This window comes from Phragmites australis, chromosome 5 (assembly GCF_958298935.1).
Source record: "Phragmites australis chromosome 5, lpPhrAust1.1, whole genome shotgun sequence".
Lineage (NCBI taxonomy): Eukaryota > Viridiplantae > Streptophyta > Magnoliopsida > Poales > Poaceae > Phragmites > Phragmites australis.
The window spans coordinates 29,496,683-29,515,980 of record NC_084925.1 but is presented as its reverse complement, the minus strand read 5'-3'; the positions used below and the strand labels follow the sequence as shown (position 1 = coordinate 29,515,980).

Below are 19,298 nucleotides of genomic sequence, written 5' to 3'. Positions count from 1 at the left end.
GTCCAACAAGAATTACTCGGATCTGTTGAGCCTCTTGGCAAACATGCTTCCGAAACCTAACTCCTTGCCTACCACCACTTATTAGGTGAAGAAACTTATATGTCTATTGTCATTCAATATGAAAAAATATACATGTATCTGAACCACTATATATTTTATCGTAAAAAGTACGAAGCCTTAGATACAGAGCCAAAGCCCCCTTGTCCAAGTTCGTGATCTTCAGAGAAGTTGCCGGTAGCCTCCACTATTTGAGGGAAATGGAACAGTGTGAACTCTGAATCCGTCTCTTGAATCCTCCAAAGCATTGGTACGTCTTCATCTCTGGCCAAATTAGCCATGGGCTGTTCTTGCAATTTCATCTTACCTAAATCAGGGAAATAGGCTATTCAAAAGTTTAATTATCTAATAATATCTTGCTATAATAATAACTCTGTTTGCCATAACCAATGTGAAGCAGACTTCCTTAATGTTTTCTCAGAACTTACAATTTGTCAGTAGTACGAAACAGGGTTAACCTTACTGACCGGAGCTCGGTTACCGAGCTCCGGCGGTAACCAAAAATTCGAGGTTACCTCGGTAACCGGTCAAAATTCAAAAAAAAAATCGAACAAAATTCATTTGGCAAAATTTGAAATTTGGAAAAAAAATCGCGATTTTAGCCGTTCGGTAACCGGTCGGTTTGGACCGGTTACCGAGCAGTTTTTGCGATTTATCGAACGGTTTACTCTAATTTTTCGCATTATCGGTAACCGCTCGATTTTCTCGGTAACCGCTCGGCTTTCTCGATTTATCGAGCGGTTTTCTCGATTTTCAGTGAAGTTCAAAAAAAAAAAATTATCTCAATCTTGTAAAATCAATAACTAATTCATCTGAGCTTCAAATCAAGTGAAACAAATTTTTTTAGTTTCCTTGTGACATGATCTACATGATAAAAGTATTTATACTCATAAAAAGTTCAAAATTTTCTGTGAGAAATTGTATTTGTTAAACCAAGTTAAATGCATAGTTTACTCTTTGCTAATCCAAAAATCATGAAACTAATTTTGTTAGTATTCTTACATGATCCTATATCTTTTAAAAATACATGAACTCATGAATTAGTTATTGTAACATGCATGATTGTGTAAATGTGTTGCGACTAGATTAATTCATAACTGAACCATCACACCTCAAAAATTAGTGAAACCACTTTCATTAGCTTATTTATACTATGATTTACGTAGGAAAAATAATAGTATATATGAAAAAGTTAATTATAGTGCTGTTTCTTAACATATTCACTTTATGCTTGTGAAGTTTGTAAAAATCATAGAGAAATTAATAAAACTCTAAATAAAGTGAAATCAATTTTAAAGATTCTCTTAAAATAAGTTTTACACAAAAAAATATGTGTTTGCATGTTACACTTTTCCTTAACATGAGTTAATAACTGAGCCGCACGCTTCAATTGTTTCATTTTTTTCAAACTTTCTCCCTATAGAATATGATGCAAACGACATTATTTTTTAAACTTTTTTTTCACAGAAGGTCTTAGAATTGTATCTAGTTTTTTTAAAAAGATTTTTTTGATTTTTTTGATTTTTTGAATTCAAATTCGGTTACCGTTCGTTTTCTGAAATCAGACCAGACCGACCAGACCGAGAAGGTCGGTAACCGTGATTTTTGTACGGTTACCGTCGCATTTGTAAACCGTGGTACCAAACAATGGAAGACTGGAACTGGTATACCATCTGTACCTTGAATGTGAACATTCATCTATCATTAATGGAGAAATAATACATCAACGTACCTTTTCTCAGCCTTCTCACCCATCCAAAGCAAAATACGCATAAGAAAATTGCCACGAGGAACAGCTATGGATAGAATCCACAGCTTCCTCTTTTTTCCTACACATGACAGACACACCAGCTCATACATCAAAATATGTGATAATTTCGTTTAAAAAAATAATATTTGACAACTAATTAGAGGGCAATGAATATTGCACTATTACATATATGTTTATATGTTTAATATGCCACTAAATTTTCCTTGACATGTGGGCCGAGATGCACATGCTCCTCTCACGATGAATGTCATGCAAGAAATGAAGTAGTTATTCAGTGGCATATAAAGATTTCTTCTCTAGAATATTTTGAAACTTCAACATGCCTTGTAGTTTCCTTCCAAATCTATGGCCTTAATTCTAGTTATATAAACAACTTTGTGGGTATATTTTTAAGAACTTCTATAAACTCCCAAACATAGTTTGGATTATTATATTACGAGTAAATTTGTTCTCAAGGTCTGCTACACCACAACATAGTGTTGACGGCAATTGTTCTGCTAGGAGAACCCTGCAAGGCTAACGATCTACCAAAGAAAGACCCTGACGGCAATTTTATGAATATATTAATAATCAAAGATACGCATTAAAGAGCGTGTCTTATAAAAAAATGACATGCACTTGTACGCATTAAATAGTATTGTAAACCGTTTCATTTATCTCAGGCCACTTTTCTTTAATAGAAGCACTGGAGAGCTGTACAAAATCAAAAAAAAAAACAGTTCAAGTAGGATATACTAATATCACTAAGTAAATATGTATAATCAAGGGGGGGCCTTCGATACAATATTTACCAAAAATATCCTCAGCGGTATATTTTCTTATATAAGTCATATTCAGCATGCTTTTCAATTCATCTTAACAAGTTTATAACATATAGCTTTTCTGTGCAGCATAACTAAGACATTAGAAAGGTATCAACATTGCTGCTTCAACGCTCAATTAAGTACCATCGATCCATGTAGTTATCTGCAGAAATGAACCATTACATATTTATTATTTTTTTCTATACAACAATAATCTAGTGGTCGATTAAGTACTAGGGCAGAAGAGAACAATAATCCTTAAGAAATTAGAAGCAAGCAGGATGCGGATAGGAGCCCAAGCCCCTGAAGAAAAGCAGAAGCACAAAGGATACTTACAATAGAGGCATCTCCAGCATAGAGAATGCTCGCAATAGAGACCTCCCTACACAAGATGGGGCGGATGCAAGTAGGAGGTCGAATAGGAGCTCAAGCCCTCGCCAGCCATCCTCCTCCGACAGCAGCGAAAGCTCGGGCTCATATCACAGCCAGCCCTATTCCGTGCTATCGGGAGAGCCGATGTCGGGAAAGTGACAATGAGTACGATCCCGCCGATGAGGTATTTAGTTGAGTCAATGCATTTTATACTTCTTAAATGGAGAAATATTTTTTATTTATGTCAACTCTCCTTTTTTTTCTCTCTAGAGGGTGAGGGTGCAAAGATCGTTTGCGCCTGTGACTCCGGCATCTTCGCCTCCAGCATCTGTGCCTTCGGATCCTTCACCTGAGCATCGGAGAGTCCCTATCATATTTACTCCATATGAAAAGACTCTAACATCTCCGGTGAAGAGGTGGCTTCTGTCCTCCAAAGCAAAGGCATCATCCGCTCCAGAATCTTCAGCAAAGGGCAATCTCGGGAAAGAGACCGGCAAAATATTAAGTACCCGTCAGTTGGATTTCTTGTATACACTGGATGTTCCTGATCAATATGAGAATGGCAAGCCATTTATGCCATTGTTTCAACTTCAAGAAGATCCATGGGAGATGAGGAGATTCTACGAATGATACACGAGGGCAGGTCACGTGGGGTTCTCCATAATCACTGCTTTTGTTCCCGCTAACATTTTTCTAAGCGGAGACTCCTATGTCATGCTGGATTTTAAGGACATGCACGCTTTGTTCCGTCACGAGAAACTATACATCAATCTCATAAGCGTGTGGTGCATGTAAGTGTATACAATCATCCTTATGTTCATATATCTACCAATATATGCTATGGAAGCTAATGACTAGTGACTTATTCTGTAGAATGCAATTTAATGATGCAGAAAAGTTGAATGTACTGGTCGAATTCATTGATTCGCAACGAAGTTTCTAGCCTAACTTGGTCGTGAAGTTGAGAACAGATGACCTCCGGATTAAGGGGAAGAGTAACAAGGAGAAAACAAGGGACATAAGAGAAATGACCAAATCATGCAAGCTTGATATGTCAAGCTACGTAGGAAAGGCTATGCTAAAAATGCAAGATAAGGACTATATTATGGCTTCCTACAACTTTAAGTAAGTGTTATATGTCCATAACCTAACACAAGTATTCAATTTAATTGGTCGATCAAGAACCTAACATAAAGATTCATATAACGATCACTATTCAATTTAATTGGTCGATCAAAAACCTAACATAAAGATTCATATAACGATCACTTTATTTGTATAATGCTGATGCCAAAGTCGAGCAGACTCTTAGTCCTTGACTCAGCCAATCTCCTCCAAAAATCGTACCAAGATCTCATCGATGTTACACAAAGGTAAAGAAAATCACCATATATAAAATTCTTATAAATCATTTATGAATTGATAATTACTTATTGATATTCGAATAGGTCCTACAAGTGGTACGTAACGAAAGGTGGGATACACGATGCGGCCAAACCGGATGTGATGGCACTTCGTACATATTTTTCGGTAATTGCACACCCATAATGCTTGTATCTTACTATTCATGACAAAGAGTTCTATTGAACTAATGAATATGTTGTATTTTTATTTGAAGTGCCACAAGTACGGTTTCGACACCGTTCTTTATGGATATTATGTTTGCCAATTTTTTTAGGTAAACGGCGGGTACACAACGAACCCCGAGGACGTAAGTCATCATTGCGCTTGCACATTCTTATTTGGTTCTGTTTCCGTTGTCAGTAGTGTTTTAGCTCTTTAAGTTGTGTTTTCATTTCAGGCACAGATGATTGAGCTTACCCACACCTCTCTCAAAGACAAAGATATCCAAAACGTCCAACGTGATATATGGCGGTTCATCATGCACGAGTCATCTATAAGAGTGGCAGATTCTTCGATCTCGGAAGCAAATTGGCTAGTCATCCGAGGCTTTGTGAGTGGGAGATGAAAGAATACTTGTGTTAAATATTTAGCTTATTATGTAAAAATATTGTACTTGTGAATAAGTTTGTATTTGTGTTAATATTACTTGTGTTGATTCAAATACTGTTGGAATCTGTGATGTTGGAATCTGTCTTGAAAATGTGTTGAAATCTGGAGAGAATAAAATATATGCTCATATTATTTTTTGAATGAAATACATACCACAAGCGGGTACTTATGTCACTCGCTTGTAGAAATCTACCTATCTATAAGCGGTTGCAAAAGAGACCGCATGTGGAAATCTATTATCACAGCCAGTCACTTTTGCGCATGTGTAAATCATTTATTTCTACAGACATTCGATCGCAAGCGGGTTGGCTAAACGTCTATGCAAATGGGTTATGACCCGCCTCTAAAAATAGTTTTTTATCAGCGATGTAAAGTGTGCAGACATTACACCAAAATATTCCTCCTTTCGGTAGCCTTATTCATGCAGTATGAAAAGGGAAAACTGGGAGAACAAGCCATAGCTAGTTTGGCAAAGTCACCAGTGAGCGACCGAGTTTGCTCACGGGGTTTAACCCCTAATTACTCTTAGGATGGATCCCATACTAAGGTATGCATATGTGTACGTTAAGTAGGATATACATACTCGCACACTAAATTTAACGTGTGTTTAGAATGTGCACACGTGGATGTGAGTGTCGTGTGTGGATCGTGTGCGTCCTCGGTTACATCCAAATAAAAAAAAAAGAAACTTGAATATCTGCCATCTGCGGCCGTTTGCAATTTGGAAAGCGTCCATCCAGTTTGAGCAAACTCGTTCCTTGCCACTGCAAAGAAGGGAACCCGCGCCGGGTTTAACGGGTTTTGGCCGCGTTGGAAATGTCTTGCTCTTGCCGAGCTGTGCCTACGGAATGCGGGTGGCAGGCGTGACGATGGAACGCCAGCCCCCGGGGGCACGGCCGAGTCGTTCGGGCTTCAGCGACGGCGCTGTCTGTCTCGTCTTGTGCCGCCGAGAGCGGGACGCTGCCTCGGGCTCGTATTGGCTGGAGCCCAGCGACGTGGCTAAGGGCCGTTAGTAGCGTGGATTAGGCTGGTGATCAAGGAAGGCCATGCAGAATGAAAAATCCAAGCACCGAACTGGTCTGCCTATCGTATGATTATTGGCCCCTTCAACAAACCTTCAGGCTACTAGGTCGCATACGACGCTTTCGCATCACTTTCTTCTGTAAGATAAATTCTAATGCAGAAAATGAACTAAGAAAAAGTCTATGGACTTATATGGATCTTGATTTTCTTCTGTGAGATAAATTCTAGTGCAGAAAGCAAACTACAAGAAGTTGATCATCTTATAACTATAAGAGTTAATAAAATTTATTTTATCAAAAAAACAAGAGGTTAGCCATGAGGACGCATGCCATTCGGCTCGTGCCATCTTTACCATGACAAATGAATGACCTATCAGCTGCAGAAAAGGCACGATAATCGTTGGATCCACTGTGCGCAAATGCCCACGAATAAATCAACATGCAGACACAGCGCTAACAGCACCTTTTGATCCAAAAAAAAGGTTAACAGCCTTGACATCCCCGGACGGGGGACATTTGCAGGGGACAGGCAGCAATAACCTCCTGGAATCTATAAATGGATTCTGGATAATGTGTGCCCGTTTTAACACATATAGCAACGACTCACACCTGTGCAACTGCTGTGTGGGCCCGACTTTTGTGGGAGCCACGAGTCAGTTATGTACCTGGCCTTCCGTTTGGTACGCTCGGACGATACCGCAAGAGGAGTCGACGTCCAGCGGCGAGCTACCTGCCCCGTCACGGCGAGCCGTCACGCGGCGAACGATAAAAAACACCGCGGGGCCTCCACACGAGACGAACGCGAAGAAAAGCTTTTGGAGATATTTCGAAAGAGGAGTGCCTGCCTGACAGCTTGTTCGTGGAGGTAAAAGCACCTGCCTTTCCTCCCCATTTCCTCTCTAATCGCCGGTAGTCGGTGCGAGCCTTGCATTTCGTGGGATTTCTCGAGGCAAGAGCTTCGATTTGGCATAAGAATCGCCCAAATCCGCTGGGATTTGACCTCGGTTCAGCCCCCGCCCCGTATTTCTAGGGTTTTAGCCCTCGGATTTTTCCCCTTCAAGCCGTTTGATTTGCGGTGACTTCGGCCCTCTTTTGGTGATTCTGAGGGTACGTTGGATCGCAGGGCGCGAGGTCCTTTGGTGGTGATTTGCGCGCATGGGGGATCATGTCGCGGTGGATGTTGGGGAGCTCGTCGCGTCCCTAGCCGACGAGGCGGCGGGGTTGGTGCCCGGCAAGGAGGAAGCGGAGCCGCTGATTGGGATGGTGGAGTGTCGCATTTGCCAGGAGGAGGACCTGGCCAAGAACCTCGAGAGCCCCTGCGCTTGCCGCGGCAGCCTCAAGGTGCGTGCTCCCTTTCTTCTCTCCAAACAGGAAATTCTGGTTCCATTCCATGTTGCTTATGCAGTTTCCATGTTGCTTATGCAAGCGTCGGGAAACCAAAATACCGCATGGGACTTAATCATGAACATTTTTTTGGGACGATTAGCATAGCATTTCGACCCCATGATGATTGGTGCCTCATGTGCTATGAATAAGTTGTTACTTTAGATGATTTGACCTTTTAGATACATCCATGTATTTTAGGTGGCTCTTTATTGTATGTGATATATAATCTTGTTTGGTGCTGCGGCTCTTGATATTTCCATGAAAAACTGAAAAAGTAGTTCCATAAAGTGTGCTAGTATGAGTGGATAAGAGCATGCTTCGTTCAAACATTGTTGTTGCTTAAAGAGTTGGGCATCTTTTTTCCTTGCCGTTAGCTGCTCTCGGCAAGCTTAACAAAGAAGTCATAAGGGCTTGGTATCTTGTGCAGGTTGCCTTCAACTGAAGGCACTTAAAAAATCATTTTCATGTTTGCAAGTGGTCTAACTGCTTACCACCTTAGCACTTTATTTGTCCAAACTAAATCGTGTTTACTCCATATTGCGTTGTTTACATATGTATTTGTGCTTGCTAAATTTTGTTCTATTGCATTTCTTTGCACAGTACACTCACAGAGAATGTGTGCAACGTTGGTGCAATGAGAAAGGAGACATAACCTGTGAAATCTGCCATGAGGTAAGCAGTTGGCCTTTTTGCAGCTCTGTCTCCACATGTAGCATATTGACACTAATGCATGTCCTGTTTTTATGTTTCCAGCTGTTGTTTAGACATATAACTTTATCAGGAAGTACTAGGACCTAAGATAAGTAAAAGTGGATCATATGTCTGTCTGCATGGTAACTCAAGCTAAACTTTTTTTGAATGAAAGTAATTTGGATAATGACAATTCCATGATTTATTAATTCTTTTGGATCAAGTTGTCACCTTTCACCTTTGTGAGAAGTATTTATGTTTCCTTGCTGATTTAACTGTAAACTTTGCTGCTGTAATCAGATTATGATTTTTTATTCTCTGTTGTTCAGTTGTACAAGCCTGGTTACACTGCCCCACCCCAGGTACATCACGACGAAACTACCATAGAGATAAGGTTTGTTATCTTCATTCATGAAGCTAATCTTTTTTGTTTCTATCCTGGTGTGTATGTGAATGATATTTCTGTGTGGTTAGCAAAAAAGTTTTGTTATTTCTACAGCATAAAGTTCTTTTTTATTTCTCATGCATGCAATTCTTCATTTCCTCTAGTGGTGGAGATTGGACCATCTCTGGCAATCATTTGGATTTACATGACCCTAGAATCTTGGCGATGGCTGCTGCTCAACACCGTTTAGTTGAAGATGAGTATGATGAATATACTGCTACAAACAATAACACTGCTGCCTTTTGCCGTTCCATATTTCTGATTGTAAGCCTTGTGGTTACTTTTTTAAAAAAATGCACTCTTTTAACTTCTATAATTTTGAATTCATAAGATCCATAGAAAGATCAAATACCTCTTCTATTCAATTGAGTCCCTGCACCTGAGCCTTTCTGTTCTCCTCAAGCAACTATTAATGCTCATGCTGCTTATTTCTTGCTGAAAGTTATATACATCTTAGCTCTTTTTGTTTCTTTAAATTCTTACTATAAGTCAAGTAGATTTTACTTTCCTTTTGAAATTTTTCCCTTTTTACCATGTAATATTAAGTGATAGCCATGTGTTCTCTCTATGTCTGTTCAGTTAATGGCTCTTCTGCTCCTGAGGCATACACTGACCATTACTAATAGTGACGATGAAGATGACGCATCTGCTATTTTCTCGGTTGGTGAATGTACTGTTATACATCTCCTATATATCTTTGTTTTCTCTGTCACTGTAAATTTAACTGATTGTTGATCTTTGGCAGCTATTTCTTTTGAGGGCAGCTGGGTTTCTGCTGCCGTGCTACATCATGGCCTGGGCTATTAGTATCATGCAGCGTCAAAGACAAAGACAGGTTGTTGACTAATGGAAGTGTTTTTGCATTTTCTTGTATATCTTCTGAGGAAAAAAATTCCACAAAATTGTTCATACCTAGCATGACACCAGACAATATATCTACAGATTTAAGTAACCTAAGATTCAAATTGTGCACGTATTCATATTTGGAAAATCACGTAGCGCAAGTCACTACAGATTTATCTTTTCTGGCCAGACATGAGGTTGCTTTGTCAGAAAATTTAGATAATTCCTTGTCTGATTTGGTTTTCAGTAGTTCAATACCTATCAATTGCGCAGGTTGGACTACACTGAGTTTTTAATCTAATTGTCAAAAAACAATCAAGAACAAACATTTGTTTCATGTTTATGTAACTATGCTTTATCACAGGGTTTATCTTCTCCATTCGATTAATCCTCTTATTAACTGTTTAAATTGTTCACTAAAATATGTCAGGAAGAAGCAATGCTATTACCAACAGAAGTGGCGATCATTCTGCACCGGAATGGAAGAACAACACAATTTGCGGTAGCGCCACCGGAACCTCCTACCTCACCTCATCCCGAACCAAACCAATAGAAAACATCAGCAACAGGCCCCTCCCGTCTGTGCTTACCAGATGCATTGAGCCTTCAGCATCTGTGGTTAAGGTCTCCGAGTACATTGTGCAAGCCTGTTGCCTCGGCCACTTTGAATGGCCATGCTGCAGCAAAAATGCTGTGCCCTTCTTTGAATTGTATAAACTTTGAGTCTGGGATTCAATGTTTCTTTGGCTGGCTCTCAGCATCTTCTGTACATAAAGACATTTCTTTTAATAAACGAATATAAGTTAAATGAACAGAAAGTTTGAGTTGCTCCGATTGTTTCGACTTGGGTTCATACTGTCTTCCAAATAGCTTCCCTCGTAACAAATTACGATGCTACAGTTGCGCTGTGATTTTTGCATGAGGGCCTATTGACTAGTACATCTGTATATGGTTCTACTACGCATGCTTCCATGGAGTTGCTTAAGGTATTCTGGCCTTCTGGGGCCTCACGTGATCCCATGTCCAAGTATATTCTACCATCGAGCAAGCTTAGATGAAGCCTGTAACTCTTCTTTGTTTAAAGTTCAATCACATTTTTTGAAGCGGATATCAGCAAGACTGCAACGGCTGAAAATCCTTGGCATTCATCGATCCCGCTTTATTCTAGAGTAGAATAATATGTATACATGAATTACGTAAGCATGTCAAGATGGCCGAGTTGGTCTAAGGCGCCAGTTTCAGGTACTGGTCCGAAAGGGCATGGGTTCGAATCCCATTCTTGACAACACATTGATTTTTAAACATAATGAGCTCTGGTGGAATAGCATAGACCCAAAGTAATCCAGAAAATTGAATTTAAACATGTGATTTCCAATATATAGGTTGGAGCATATGCTATCTGAGATTCTAGGTAAAAGAGATGCACTGTCGAGGCTTCGTTTTTTAGACTTTTCTATTTGTTCTAAACTCATTCGTTCGATACTCATTTGCTTCTAGTTCGACTTTATGTAGTCAAAGCCGAGCTTTTTCGAGTTGTTCAAGGGTCCCTCTACGTAATTCTTCCGAGTTTCAAATAGTACTTAAGATCCTATATTTTAGATTATCTAATAAATCTTTTAATAAAAGTAGATTATCTTGCTATTAAGTTTACAACTTTTATGATCTCTTCCCGAACCAAATATGAATCTTTCGATTCATTTGGCTCTCATGCTCTTTTTTTTTTCTTTTTTGCTATGTATTATGGCTATTTCTATTTTTTTTTTTATGTAATGAGCCTATCCTCTATCCTCTCCGAGCTTTTTCGAGTTGTTCAAGGGTCCTTCTACATAATTCTTTCAAGTTTCAAATAGTACTTAAGATCCTCTGTTTCGATTATCTAATATATCTTTTAATGAAAATAGATTATCTTGCTATTAAATTTACAACTTTTATGATCTTTTCCCGAACCAAACATGAATCTTTCGATTCATATGGCTCTCACGCTCCTTTTTTTTCTTTTTTGCTATGTATTATGGCTATTTCCATATTTTTTTATGTAATGAGCCTATCCTCTATCCTCTCTTTTCTGTTTGTATTTCAGGCTGCACCGACACTTGGTCGTCCAACGTACTCCAAGACAGCCTCTATCTTCTTCTAGTCTTCAGTGTATTGCTGAGAAATTCCATAAGCTAGTTCTCATGTGCTATGATTTGCTACTGCTGTTGCGAGAAGTAACGTGGTTAAGGAGAACTATTAGACTTCGTCTCTAGACAAACCTCCGCCGCCTAGCTCCTCCTCTCTTCGCTTCCCGCCCGGCCACCATCGTTCGGTGGTGCGGTTCGATGCTTCCTAGCTGGATCCACTTGCCCTGGCCAGATCTAGTCCCCTGCCTAGCGGTCGGGTGGAAGCGGATCCGTGCCTCAAGCTTCTGGGTAGCGAGTCGGCCAGTGCTCCTCCTCCGAATCATGTGCTGGTGCTCGGGTCGCGAGCGACCGTGACGCTAGCGCTCTCTCTCCCTTCCCTTGCCTTGGCTGTCTGCCAGTCGACTGGCATGTTGGCGGCGGTGCTCGGGTCGTGGTGAACTGTGATGCGATAAGGGATGGGAGACCCATCTCCGGTCGGCCGAATCCAGTGTCCAGGGCCGGATCTGCTACCGGCAGCGACAGATCTGCCCTTTGGGGTCCGACGGTGTCGTGGCAGTGCTGCCCGTGCGTACTTCCCGTTGGGCGTCGCATGTGGCGGCGGCTTACCATGTGGGTGTGGTTCTGGCAGCTTTTGGTGCCGTCTTCTTATCGTCGTCTGCTCAAGCGATGACGTCGTGCCTCCTGCGCTCTTTGCGGGGGACAACCATTGTTGAAGACGATGTTGGTGCTACCCTGGCGATCATGTTGTGTGTTGATACGGGCCGGGGCTTCGCCCTTGGTCGTCATTTGCTGGTGGATGCTTTGTGCTCTTCTGCAGGTGTATGGTCTGGTCGATCCGTCAAGCCTTTGGCTTCATGGGGTTGCGCCGTGGTAGGGGGAGCTATGGGCGAAAGCCCGGACAGGCTCCATGCCATTGTTGACGACGGTGGTGCCTGCATGAGTCATTACCTCCCTAAAGGCGCCGTGATAAAGCTTCCCCTAGGATCTCTCCGGATGAAAACCATGTTCGGCTTCCTGGACGAGCGACAGCGGTTCCTTTGCCGTTACCTTCCTGAAGGTGTCATTTTTGAGAATCCCTCTTGTTTCTCAGTGTTACATTTGGCAGCACTCCTGGAGGGCACACCATCCTGCGTTGTTGTTCTTGTTCTCCTGGTCGGTGGGGCTCCCCATCATCTTTCAGCGTTTCGTTGAAGTGACTTTGCTCCGATGTCCCATGACCTATCTTTGAGCTTGCGGTTTGGCACGAGAGCCACCGACCGAGTCGGGTAGTTAGGTGTGGGAGCAGGGCTCTGCATGTGGAGTTGTCGGGCTATCCTGGTCGAGGTGCTAGCAGGGCATAGTTGCTTGCGGTGTAGCGTTGCTTGGTGTAGTTAGTGTCTGTTGTGTGGTTATCATGATGTAGCTGTTTTTTGTACCTTTGTCGTCTGGTTGCCTGGGGGTTTGGGGTTTCTTTCTTACTCCTTTGACTTACGCGTGAGCTGAGCTTCACAGGTTGTAATGTTGTGGTTGTTAAGTTTTTTGGACCTAATTTTTCTTATATATTGGATCACTCTTTCTTCTTAATACAATGACGCGCAGCTCTTCTGCGTATTCAAGAAAAAAAGAAGTATCGTGGTTTTGTTGTATGGATTCTCGTCTGCTTGCTTGGAGGTTGCCGAATCACAGAACTTGGTATTGACGAAATGTCGAGTAGGTGGTGGTGGTGGTAATCGATAGAGATGTGGTGGTGGTGACCCTAGATCTGAAACCAATTGTAACAAATCCGATTAAGATCGGGAGGATAATCGACGGAGAAAGAGAAAGAGAAAGAAAGTTATAGTGAGAAGGAAGAAGATGCCCACGAGAACCTCACGTTCTTGGTTTAGAGCTCACTTCATTGGTAAAAATCTCAGAAATCTTGAGTATGGTTCCCAGCTTATATTTACATCGTCGGAGAAATCTGAGTCTAGTAAGTTGTGTAGTTTCTTGTTGATTTACGAACAAGATTGACAAATTCAGGTTCTAGGCAATGTGTTTTACTCTAAGAACAGTTCAAGAAGAGGTGTATCAGAATTCAGAACGGGTATGAAATTGTGAACGGATCAAATGAAGGGTGTCGATTGTAACTAAAATGCTACTAGAAGGGAGAGACGTTCCTCCCAACAATTTTGAAGGAGTCAAACCCAGGATTGTAGCTATGAACCTCAAACACCATAGAGAACAACTCGTAGTTTGCACCTTTCCTTCTCCGGTGTAAGTAACCATCATCCTGATGACAGCAAAGCCAACTTACCCATTGGAATCTGAGTTGTAGCAGTGGAATGTCAGTAGAATAACAGTTAATAAATATGTTTACCCATTGGAATCTGAGTCGTGATAAACCCCACCCCTGATGAAAATTTACACGGTGAAATCAGGACAAAAAGATAAATCTATGATGAACTAAGGAGCGTCCACTCGGTAGCTGAATGAAATCTGTCGCACATCCTTCGGTAAGAGGAGCATTCTGCTCCAGCTTCTTTTACTCTGCATAATTGCCTCAGTCTGCCACAACCACGCACGCTTTCTCTTGGCATCTCTGCACAAGTATCTCCATTACTGAATCCTTCGAATTCTTGACGTTACACCGAACAGCTGAAGACCCAGAAAAACACTGAACGAAACCAGACACCAAAAGATCATCGGAACTTAACATTTGTTGTGAATTGGATCGGATCCTCTTCTGACCCGGTGCTTGCTCATCCTCTCGGGATTGAACACGGCCGACGGGGAAGAGCCAGCCGCCGCCGTGCGCTTCTTCGCCGGCGTGCCAAAACTCGCGGCCGCATTGCCCTCTTCGAGCCCTCGTGGCTGCTCTGCCGGTGAGACGTCTAGACTGCTCCTTGGCGCCAGAATGCAGGGGCTTCGAATGGCGAGAACCACTTCTGATGCAGAGGCCAGAAGAACAAGGGCAACAATAATGGCCAGTCGATGGCAATGAGAATCCATTATCATTTCTCTCTCTTATAACGCCTAATCTAATAGCATAATGTAGTAGTTTGTGTCTATATGGAGGTGTACCTATCTGACGTGAGACGAAAATGCAGAGTGGAGGCTCAGGAGCATGTTGGCACTATGTCCTGTTGCTTATGTCTGCGGATATAGGGCCTCTTGGGTATGATCTTGGTCCAAAAGCATAAAGCAAAGCGTTTGATACCGAGATATCACTTTATTCCATCATGGCAATATGCAATCTAATCTTGTAGCTGCCATTGTGGTAAATCAACAAGCAATTACGCTACAAATAGAGTTTGGAATGGCTCTCTTCAGATTGAAGGCTGTTCATGAAGATTCAGCTGGAAAAATATATTAATGAAGCCTGCCTTGGGATGCCAAAAATAAAATATATTTTTGTTGGGGTTGGAGAGGAAACCCCCAAGACCAAGTTACTGATATAGGCCTATTTGGCACAGCTATGTTCTAGTTTTTTTAGTTTCACTCTGAAAATCTATGATGGAGCAAGATCTACAGTGGAGCTGGAGCTGTCATTGGTGGTGTTTGGCTAGTAGTTTAGTTCCAGCTATAGGAATGAGGGTTTTTTTGGTTGAATTGTCAGTGCTACCATTGGTCTTGTTATTGTAATGTACACCGTTTGCAAGTGTGTGGTCGTATTCTTGGGATTAATCAAATGACTACAAATATGTTCAATGTAGAATATTATCATTTTCTCTGAGATTACTACAATGATTAATCCCAAGAATTATTTGGGTCCTCTCCGCGTCACCTGGTGACGCATCCGTCTTCGCCCGCCCGTCCGAGCATCGTCTCGATTCGGACTGGTGGCTCACCTCCGCCTCTTGGCCTCATCGCACCGGTCGCCACGCGCCGAGCACGCCCCGATCTGAACCACGACTCCCCTGGCTAGATCCCGCTCCTCCTCCACGTCAGGGTCATTTGTTGGCCCGTCGTGTGCTGCTCCATGCCATGGCGTGGTGTTTCTCCTGCTACTTGTGTTCCTCACGGCGCGGATTCCTTGACAGATTTGGATCATCGTCGGAGCTCTCCCTCGACTCATGGCCAGATCTACTGCTTCGTCCACTTCAGGCCGCCCTCGTCAGCTACTAGCTCGCGCTGCTTCGCCCTGGTAATCGTCGTCGGTGCCGTAACTACTCCACCAAGATTGGCCCTCTTTCGCTGCAAGAGGGGCAAGGTGGACGAGAGGAGACGAGAGATCAAGAGGGACGAGGGGAGCGGAGGGGTATGTGGGTGTGTAACCAGTGGCATTGACGGGTAATAACCTCACAACTCCAAGCACATTGAAACATAGGATCCGCGGAGTACCTTAATCGCTGCTCCACCAATCCATGCCATCATAGTTCATTTTCTTCCTCAGCTCCAGGCTGCTATGCTCTGTTGGTTTGTGGAGTTGGAGACGTTTGACATAGCTCCACACTAATTCTTAGTGAAGTTTAAAGTTGAAGCTGTACCAAACAAATCTATAGTATAATATAATATTTTATGATTCACCTACAGATATCAGCTTCTTGTGATGTGTATGCTTCGGAGGCAGCACGCTTTTCCATGCAAAACCACACAAGAGAACACATCTTGTGCTTTATAAGTACAAGTAGTAGTTTCTCCTTCCGGAGCTGTCGTTGCTTTATGCTCTTTTATTCTTTCAATCATTCTTGGCTTGTTCTTGCCTGTCTATCTTTTGCTGTGGATTTAGTGGTCCCAAGGCAGCCCCGTTCAACGCTCCAAAGAGCAGCCACAACCAAAAAGGCTAATGCTAATGCAAGCAACATTCCTTCATCTTTCAGTCTGTTCAAAACTTGGATCATCTCTTCGTTTATTTAACTCGAAGCATACTCGAAACTCGAAAGTGCCCAATGTAGAAAATAAGAATAATTTTATAAACAGTGTTAAAGAATATGGTAGCGCAATCTTGATGACGGATGAGTAATGTGTACGTAAAGAAATTTCTTTTCCCTGCAAAATAAAGAGATTTGAAAGTTTAAGGCTACTCTCAATACTCCGACTTAGCTTATGTCTTAGATATTACTCCCTCCGTTTTTATTCAGTAGGCGCACACAAGGAGATGGGAAGATTGACAATGTTGCCCTTGCTTAGCATTAACTAGCATGCGCTGCCGTTCCCTCGTTTGTTGTAGTTACGTAGTCACTTAAATGTCGCACGCATGCATGCATGCATCTGCATGGTTGTGCACAAATTGCTCTGCTCGTTCAAAGTGCATGCACGACCAAAGCTGAGAACCACGCATAAAAAATTGGAGTAGCCGCCTAATGCAAACCCAAATGGAGAATTAGAGTGCCGACTAATCCAATGAAAATTTGGTGTGCTGCCTAATCCATGTTCAACTGAAAAATTGAAGTGAACCGCCAAAAATTGCCTACAAGTACTACTGTGAGCCGAGTGAGTGAGTGAGTGAGACCGTAGGCCAGTAGAAGCTCTAAACAAAGAAACGATGGCGTCTCCGGTGCCGGACCTCAACGAACCATTACCAAGTGAGCTTCAACTCTTGCTGGTTTGTTCTTCTTTATTGAGTATGAGTAACTACGTTTCATATTTGTACAATATCGTGTGCAGATCTTCTGGACCTAAATAAGCCCATAAAAGAATTCGATTCCGACGAGCTTAATCAAACTAATGATCTTGCCATGGTTATCCAGGTAAGCTTCAACTTTTATTGTTTTGATATTCTTTGTTTAGTATGGGTAGTTACATTTCATAGCCGTATAATATCGTGCATAGATCTTCTGAACCTAAATGAGCTTACAGCTGAACTCTATTCTGATTATTAGCCTAATCAAACAAATGGTAATCAAACAAGCGCTTGAGTACTTGGACAAGCAATTGAATTTGTTTTCTTTCCCATATTTTCATATAGATGTAGATGGAAATGGTCACGCACAACCAGCACTTGGTCACAGAAGGAGCTGGTTAAGCGATGAGGCACGAAAAGCCATCTACTCCATGCTTATAGAGAGAATTTCTCCTGGTATAATGAAGAATGGAGTGATGAAATCTGTAGCTACAGATACATGTGTTCCATTGAGAGTTGTTCAACGTATTTGGACTTCAGGGAAGCAAGGTGGAGGGATTCACACTGTTTGTAACAAGAAGACAGGAAATTGTGGCTGCAAGAGAATTCAAATTGACCCTCAAGACATACTGATGTGCCTCTCCATGATCGTACAACTCTCCGTGATTTAGCCCGTTCCTTGTATGTCGCCCCGAGCACATTGTGTGCCCGTGTTAAGGAAGGAGAAATAAAGTGTCATACTAATGATATCAAGTTTTTTTTACCGAAGGAAAAAAAAAAGCTCACTTGCGCTTTTGCCTCAACATGCTTGAAAACAACATCATACCTCATGATCCGGTATTTAAAGGGATGTTCGACATCGTTTATATTGATGAGAAGTGGTTCTACATGACAAAGAAATGACATAACTTTTATTTGGCGCAGGGCGAAGAAAGGCCATTGCGAGTAGTAAAATACAAGAGTTACATTGAGAAGGTGATGGTTCTTGGTGCGCAAGCATGACCAAGGTATGGTAACCATGGTAATGTGATATTCTCAGGCAAAATTGGTATATCCCCTTTCACTTATAGAGAACCAGCTCAGAGGAGCAGTGTTAACAGACCTTTGGGTACAATGATCACAAAGGCAATGACGTCAATCAGCAGGAGACTATCAGGTCGTTTCTCATTGACAAGGTTGCCTGTCATCAGAGAAAAATGGCCAAGGGAAGACTCTGGGTGCCCTATTTTCATTCAGCAAGATAATGCAAGAAATCACATTGATCCCAATGATGAAGAATTCTGTCGAGCATCTAAACAAGATGGATTTGACATTCGGTTGTATTGCCAGCCTCCAAACTCTCCAAATCTGAATGTCTTAGACTTTGTCCATGCAGTGGAGGAAGCATATGATGACTTCTCAGTAGCTAGTTCCAACCATGTGTTTCTCTCGCAACAAGCTTGCATGAGAGAAATTATAAAGGCAAAAGGCAGCCAGGACTACGATACTCCTCATATAGGCAAGGCTGCATCGGGGAAGAATGGCGATCTTCTTGAACTAGACTGAAATGTGATGCTTAGATTGTACAAGAAGCTCTCGACTTCTTGAACTAGTGCTTTTTTTGAACTAGTAGTGCTTTTGATGTTTTTATAAGATCTCTAAACTATGTAAGCGTGACTAAGTCATTTCTGAGTAATGTTTCATACATGTCGCTACCTCTAGTCATTTCTAAATAACAGCACGAGTCATGTTCATGCATGTTGCAAGTTCCATTAGCAATATAAGAACGTAGGATTAGAAAAGAAACAACGACTTAGAGGCTAGAGCATAGCAAAAGATATAGGCCATATGCTCATTTAGATCCAGAAGATCTGTGCACGATATTATACGACTATGAAACGTAACTACCCATACTAAACAAAGAAGATCAAAACAACAAAAGTTGAAGCTTAGGTAGATAACCATTGTTGCCATCAAGATCATCAGTTTGATAAGCTCATCGGCATCGAGTTCTTCTATGGGCTCATTTCGGTCTAGAAGATCTGTACACAATATTGTACAAATATGAAACGTAATTACTCATACTCAATAAAGAAGAACAAACCAACAAAAGTTGAAGCTCACCTGGTAATGGTTCGTTGAGGTCTAGCACCGGAGATGCCATTGTTTCTTTGTTTAGAGCTTCTACTGGCCTACGGCCTCACTTACTCACTCGGCTCACAGTAGTACTTGTAGGCAATTTTTAGCGGTTCACTTCAATTTTTCATTTGAAC

General features: G+C 41.8%; 2 protein-coding genes and 1 non-coding gene across 3 annotated transcripts; all 3 read left to right on the top strand.

Annotated features, from left to right (window-relative positions):
• The first annotated feature begins 6,763 nt into the window (after positions 1 to 6,763).
• LOC133919149 (uncharacterized) lies at positions 6,764 to 10,231 on the top strand. Its single transcript, XM_062363434.1, has 8 exons — positions 6,764 to 6,903; positions 7,162 to 7,379; positions 8,025 to 8,096; positions 8,444 to 8,508; positions 8,664 to 8,823; positions 9,139 to 9,219; positions 9,305 to 9,394; positions 9,833 to 10,231. The coding sequence occupies exons 2-8, from the start codon at positions 7,194 to 7,196 to the stop codon at positions 9,953 to 9,955; spliced, it is 777 nt and encodes a 258-aa protein (XP_062219418.1). The 5' UTR covers positions 6,764 to 6,903; positions 7,162 to 7,193; the 3' UTR covers positions 9,956 to 10,231.
• A 375-nt stretch (positions 10,232 to 10,606) lies between these two features.
• TRNAL-CAG (transfer RNA leucine (anticodon CAG)) lies at positions 10,607 to 10,687 on the top strand. The gene has a single exon. It is a non-coding gene; the product is annotated as a tRNA-Leu (tRNA).
• Positions 10,688 to 16,968: 6,281 nt separating this feature from the next.
• On the top strand, positions 16,969 to 18,591 carry LOC133917934 (uncharacterized). The gene is made up of 4 exons (XM_062361746.1): positions 16,969 to 17,008; positions 17,091 to 17,173; positions 17,971 to 18,034; positions 18,086 to 18,591. The coding sequence occupies exons 1-4, from the start codon at positions 16,969 to 16,971 to the stop codon at positions 18,589 to 18,591; spliced, it is 693 nt and encodes a 230-aa protein (XP_062217730.1).
• The last annotated feature ends 707 nt before the right edge of the window (positions 18,592 to 19,298 follow it).

Excerpts from the sequence above, each read along its gene's own strand:
- LOC133919149 (XM_062363434.1), top strand. The coding sequence starts at position 7,194 with ATGGGGGATCATGTCGCGGTGGATGTTGGGGAGCTCGTCGCGTCCCTA. Across the intron at positions 8,824-9,138 it reads GCCGTTCCATATTTCTGATT|TTAATGGCTCTTCTGCTCCT; the intron begins GTAAGCCTTGTG and ends ATGTCTGTTCAG. Across the intron at positions 9,395-9,832 it reads AGCGTCAAAGACAAAGACAG|GAAGAAGCAATGCTATTACC; the intron begins GTTGTTGACTAA and ends AAAATATGTCAG.
- LOC133917934 (XM_062361746.1), top strand. The coding sequence starts at position 16,969 with ATGGCGTCTCCGGTGCCGGACCTCAACGAACCATTACCAA. Across the intron at positions 17,174-17,970 it reads ATCTTGCCATGGTTATCCAG|GGCGAAGAAAGGCCATTGCG; the intron begins GTAAGCTTCAAC and ends TATTTGGCGCAG. Across the intron at positions 18,035-18,085 it reads TGAGAAGGTGATGGTTCTTG|GCAAAATTGGTATATCCCCT; the intron begins GTGCGCAAGCAT and ends TGATATTCTCAG.